This window comes from Nothoprocta perdicaria, unplaced genomic scaffold (genome assembly GCF_003342845.1).
Source record: "Nothoprocta perdicaria isolate Ctin4 unplaced genomic scaffold, notPer1 scaffold_4, whole genome shotgun sequence".
Taxonomy (NCBI): Eukaryota; Metazoa; Chordata; class Aves; order Tinamiformes; family Tinamidae; genus Nothoprocta; species Nothoprocta perdicaria.
The window spans coordinates 9,511,878-9,517,409 of record NW_020455643.1 but is presented as its reverse complement, the minus strand read 5'-3'; the positions used below and the strand labels follow the sequence as shown (position 1 = coordinate 9,517,409).

The window sequence follows — 5,532 nt, the reverse complement described above, 5'->3', positions numbered from 1 at the left end:
CGGGCCGGGCCTGGCGCCGCCATGGGCGAGCTGGGCCCGGACGGCGAGGCCGGCAACACGTACAGCCTGCGGCCCGGCTTCCAGCGCCGGTGGGCGGACCACTGGGAATGGGAATGCTGGAGACCGCAGGGATGTGGGGCCCGAGGACCATGGGGATGTCGGTGCAGGGCTGGGGGGGCCCGGAGCCGGGGGGATGTGGAGGGCCCCAGAGATGTGGGGTGCGGATGTGGGGACTGGAACTGCGAGGCCGGGGGCTCTGTGGGGTGGGGATGTCAGGCGTGGGGTGCCGCAGGGATTTGGGGGTGTGGGGCAGCAGTGCGGGGCTGGGGGCACGGGCAGAGCTGGGGTTTGGGGTTTGCTGGACGCACGGACCGTGCTCTGTGCCAGCAGCAGGAGGGACTTGAGGGGTGCAGATAGCTGCAAGAGCTGTCTCTGAGCACCCAGCAGGTTCTCCTCCATGGAAACTCTCACCATGCTGAGAGTTGCCTCTTGGTGGTACCAAGGCCAATTAAGAAACCTCTGTGTGCTTTTTTCCTTTTTTTCTCCCACTTTTTTTTTTTTTTTTTTTTTTTTAATTTTTAATGGCTCCAGTTGTGGGGGAAAACAAAGAAAAACTTTGATTTTTCTCTGTTTCTATACGTTGTCTGAAATTCCTGAGTCTTTTGTTGCTTGCTGTTTGCCCTATTAGATTTAAACCTTCTGCTGTGAAAGAATGTATCCATGCAATACTGAAAGAGAAGTTGACCAATGTGCAGTATGTCCCAGAAGAAATGCCKCAACTTACAAAATCCTTATCAGAGACGATAAAAGATCGACTGAAAGGTAAGGAGGTTTGCTGGGATGTTATTTCTCTTCTTATTTTCTCCCTCTTTCCTCTGCTATTATGGAAACCTATTTCTTCCATTGACTGACTCCAGTCTATTGTTATGAAACAACCTGGCCTATATACATATGTTCCCTGCCTAGAGGAACAGACAAATGTGTTTTCATGTAGACTAGCTAGTGTGAGACATCAGTCTTGGAGAGATTCCAGAGGAAAAGATGCATTAGCAGAAGGATAAGTGAGGTTTATTTACCTCTTGTTCCACTAAACAGTATCAGCCCTGTTTTTTTGTTGTTGTTGTTGTTGTGTTTTGTTTGCCTGTAAATTAGAGCAGGGTTGGGTCACAGTGGAATCACAGGGAGATCAAAACAAGGCCCATTAAGAGCAGTGAAGGGGTAGGAATTAGTAGCGCTGTGAGTCAGGGATGGGTGTGAGTGCTGCCCTGCCCCACTGGAGAAAGTCGGTGTTGTGCCATGCAGGATGCCTCCAAGCATTTGAAGTGCCGTGACGTATTTCAGGATGAAGCAGGTGTTTCCTGCTCTCTGTGCTGGCACAAGCACAGAAATGCAAGTTGGCATCACAGGTTTGTTCACTGGATTCCCAACGAGCTCCAGGCTGGGGCTCCATCTGCTGGGCTGGGGGCAGCAGCTGTGGGGAAGGAGCATCACCCCCCACCCGGGCCGTGGGCATTCCCTTCTCCTGGAGTTGTGCATCTGTTCTAAAATAAGCAGCAGCCGTAGTCCCAGCACGGGTTGATGCCACTTTAATATACACAGAGTTTGGCCTCGGCAGTCTGTAAACACCCTTCGAGTAGCCTGAAGCAAGACTGGCCTCGTGTGGCCACGGTACCTGCTGCCACCTCTGAGGCCCTTGCTACCAGAGGCAGCAGGTCTTCTTGAGTCTCCCTGCGGAAGCAGTGTGCTGGAATCTCCCCAGAATACTACTTTGTTGAGTACAAAGGCATTAGGATGTGCATTTTATTTTAAACACGCTTATTTTGATTTGCCCCCTAGACTATTTTCTTTGCTATAGTGAAAGAATCAYGTATTTCTGCAGACACAACAACTTAAACATTCATATGTTTTTATRGGGCACTTTATCCCAGCTCAGAAGTAGAAGAAACTTTCTGTGTGGCAGAAAAATCTTTAAAATTCSTTTGCATCAGAACAAGCCAATTTCTTTAAACCAGACGTTGTCCACCAGCATTATTTATTTACATTCGCTTCATGTTTTCAGGTATTGAAACTTGCAGAACTAGAAGACATAAATTTATTGTGTTTGTTCAGGGACATCCTCTTCCTTGAATACACCTTTTTTAAGGATGCCAACCACCTTGCTCATCCTTTATCTCCGAGAAGGCTGTGCTGCTCTGTGTTCTCATCTGTAGGAGAATGAAGCCATGAGGCAGTTTATCCACTTTATCAATTGCATGTAGTTTATGTTGAATAGGACACTACTTTGGAAACAAATCTTTAGCTCTCTGTGTCCCATTTTGTGTTTTTCATCTTTAATATAAACACAATGTTTTAAATTGTTGKTTTAACTTTTTCTTTCCGCAGATGAAGGATTTGACAGATACAAAATGGTTGTGCAGGTTGTGATTGGAGAGCAGAGAGGAGAAGGAGTGAAGTAAGTTCAGTCGTTCCGATTGCACTTTTATTGCTTGTATTATATTTTTGATTTGGTTTTATTTCCTAGATACAAAAATGTATCTTCAGGAGCTAAAATATAAAGTACTTGAAATGTCTGTAAGCAAGTGAGAGCTTGGAGGGACATTTTCCTTCCTGTGGCTGAGTTACTGCGAGTCAGTTGGGCCGTGCTAMTGGACTATATGGTGGTTCTTAGCAAGGTGAATTGCTGAGGAGCAATTGAGAGGAGCGTTACAGGAAGACATTTTACCTCATGTTCACGATGGAGTAGAGGATACATCCAATCTGTTATCAAAGCCCAGATGGAGTAAAAGACCATGCTAACTCATTTACTGAAATCGAGCCTTAAATCAGGATTTAGACACAAGTACTTCCCTCTCATTTAATCTCCCCCAAATAAGCATTTTTTCTTCAGAAGTCTGAATTTCTATAACCTCTGTGCTGTATTGTCTTGGAAAATTAGCCTCAACTGTGGGTACTGAGTACTTGAAATCAAGCCCTGGAGGCCTGCAGTTGTAATGGGCTTTGGCTTTCCATGATGCTGAGTAAGGAGAAAACAAAAGGGAGCAGCCCGCAAGGTGTGTGTGCTTTAACCTGCTGGGCTTATCCGTAATACTGTGCCTGAGTACTAGAGTATAAGGTAAGTGCAGCAGAGCAGTAATCACATCTGCCACTTCAATGTTACTGAGGTCAGACAGCAACATCTGTACGTGTCAATGAGGCCTTTGCCAGCAGGATCTGTGTGCAGCTGCTCCAGAGCAGCATCGCAGGGAGCGCTTCCAAAAGGCGCCTGGATTCGAAATACCCACCCCAGCAACGTGGACTCTAAGGAGCAGTTGGGGAAGTTCTCCGTTTTGCAATAGGCAGGAGGCTGGGTTAAGGCACAATCAAATACTCCTGGTGCAAAATGTTGTAAAATGAGACTTTCCAGAGGAGGACTGGAATAYTGGACAGCAAAGCAGGATGATCCTGAGGGCTAAAGTGAGAGAAAAATGATGAAATTCAAAAAAAAAAAAAAATCAGGTATACATATAGGGACTAGGAATTACACTGCACAGCAAACAGGGAGCCTGTTGGCTGAGACTGACCGGGACAGACAAAAAGCTGGGCAGTTGCAGTCAGTAGAGAAAGGGGAATGAGAAAAGACTGAAGCAGATGCAGACGAGGGCCCCCAGAATGGTGCGGGCCAGAGAGCTGGAAAAGCTCAGCTCGCAGCCTGGGAACACAGAGGCTGCCAAGCAATATGATAGCGACCCATAAATAAATAGGGCGCTGGAGGTGAAGGACAAGGAGGCTAAATTAGGCACTGATATGCACAAGCCAGAAATTACAAGATCGTTAAGCACCAGAGCTGTGAGATTTGCTGCTCGGTGGAGATGGCAGCGTTGACAGCCAGTGGGTCAGGAAATGCAGCTTGATCAGGGTACAGCGAGTTACAGAACAGGGATACAGTACATTCAGCAGTAGGGATCTAGGCTCAGAAAATGCTTCTGGTTCCTTTTATCTTTAAGGGAAGCTCAGGTTGCTTTTCAGGGACAGTATCTGTGATTTAGGTCCATACTCAGGCACTGTGTGGATAATGACTTTGCTCCATCTGCTTTATCTAGCATGGCTGCACGATGTTTCTGGGATGCTGACACCGACAGCTACGCTCATGATGTTTTTATGAATGTAAGTATTGGCTGTTTAACCATGGAGAAGTATAAAGCTGCTGCTTGTGTGACAGAGTGATCTTACAATGTGGAACACACAAAAGCAATCACTAGACCGTTTGGAAGGAACTAACGCTGTGTCAAAGGAGTATGATGCACATCTTCATTCACAAAACTTACATAGATATAATACACAGTAGAGCAAAACTAATTTCTTGAGCACACAGTACTGTGCAGAAGTCAGTACATCATCTCAATTTTACAGATGGGAAGTGAAAGCACTGGCAATGCTGAAACATAAATGAAAACCTGTAGAAAAGTCTGGCTGGAATCCAGGACTAAGGAGGAGTCGAGGATTTCTTTTAAAACCTCCTCACTTACTGTACTGCCTCCATGGTCAGAGCACCAGCTAAAAGACAAACCATATTACCACATAAGTTTGACATTTTTTTTTAGGCTTCAGGTCAAAACATCAGACCTGAGTTAACCCAGCAAAGAGATTGCCTTTATTAACACAGAGCCTTYCTCTGCTTCTCTCCAGGACAGCCTGTTTTGTGTGGTGGCTGCATTTGGCTGTTTCTACTATTGAAGATGGCAAATATTGCACAAAAGGACTGGGGGAGAGGAAGAGGGGAGATTTATGTTGTTTTTTGCTAACATACTGTAAAGAATCAGGTCCTTCCATTTTTTAGAATAAGAAAGTACAGCTTTGCAAAACCCATCCTACACCTGTTACACTACAACAGCCCTTCTTCCTTGATRTGAATATAGCTTTAAACAGATTATTGCTATGTCCTTTATTTAAAACACCCTTTGTTTCGTATAAAGTCAGCTGGTTTTCTTCCAGAAAAGCATGCTGCTAATGACCATTCTTTCTAAGACAAACTCAGCTTTTGTCTTGAAAGTGTTGCATTGTTTTTTTTGTTAATTTCCTGAAGTGAATTAAATATTTCTAATAAATTTAACATAATATATATTTACTTTTTTTTTCCACGTGCTTGCCCTCGACACCTCACTATTTGCCCTTCTTTCCTCCACTCTACCAAATGCACCAGCCTTGAATGCTCCTGCGTGCTTCTCAGATAACCATTTCCTGAGGGTTCCTTGTAAACTACTGGATAAAGCTGCCCTTATATCCTGGTTATCCAAATTTGCCCCAGTAGCTCCTGTAAGAACTGGGCTGTCAATCCCAGGTCGGTGCTGTGAGAGATGCTSTTAGTTTATAGAAGGAGGGGGTGTTTACGACAGTGGGGCCGTGGGCTGCCCGCCCGCTGCTGCTGCCACCCCTTGGCCATAAGTGCCCTGGGGGTCGCTGCGCTCGGGCAGCTGCTGGCACCGCGAGTCATCGCTCCCACTGCCAAGTGCCGCAGATGGGGCAGCGCTTTCTCAGTCTTTGCCTCTCTCCAAC

At 45.9% G+C, this 5,532-nt stretch overlaps 1 protein-coding gene across 1 annotated transcript; it reads left to right on the top strand.

Moving 5' to 3' along the window:
* The first annotated feature begins 20 nt into the window (after positions 1–20).
* Positions 21–5,023, top strand: TCTEX1D2 (Tctex1 domain containing 2). Its single transcript, XM_026045474.1, has 5 exons — positions 21–89; positions 689–822; positions 2,383–2,452; positions 4,080–4,143; positions 4,666–5,023. The coding sequence occupies exons 1-5, from the start codon at positions 22–24 to the stop codon at positions 4,711–4,713; spliced, it is 384 nt and encodes a 127-aa protein (XP_025901259.1). The 5' UTR covers position 21; the 3' UTR covers positions 4,714–5,023.
* Positions 5,024–5,532: the final 509 nt, after the last annotated feature.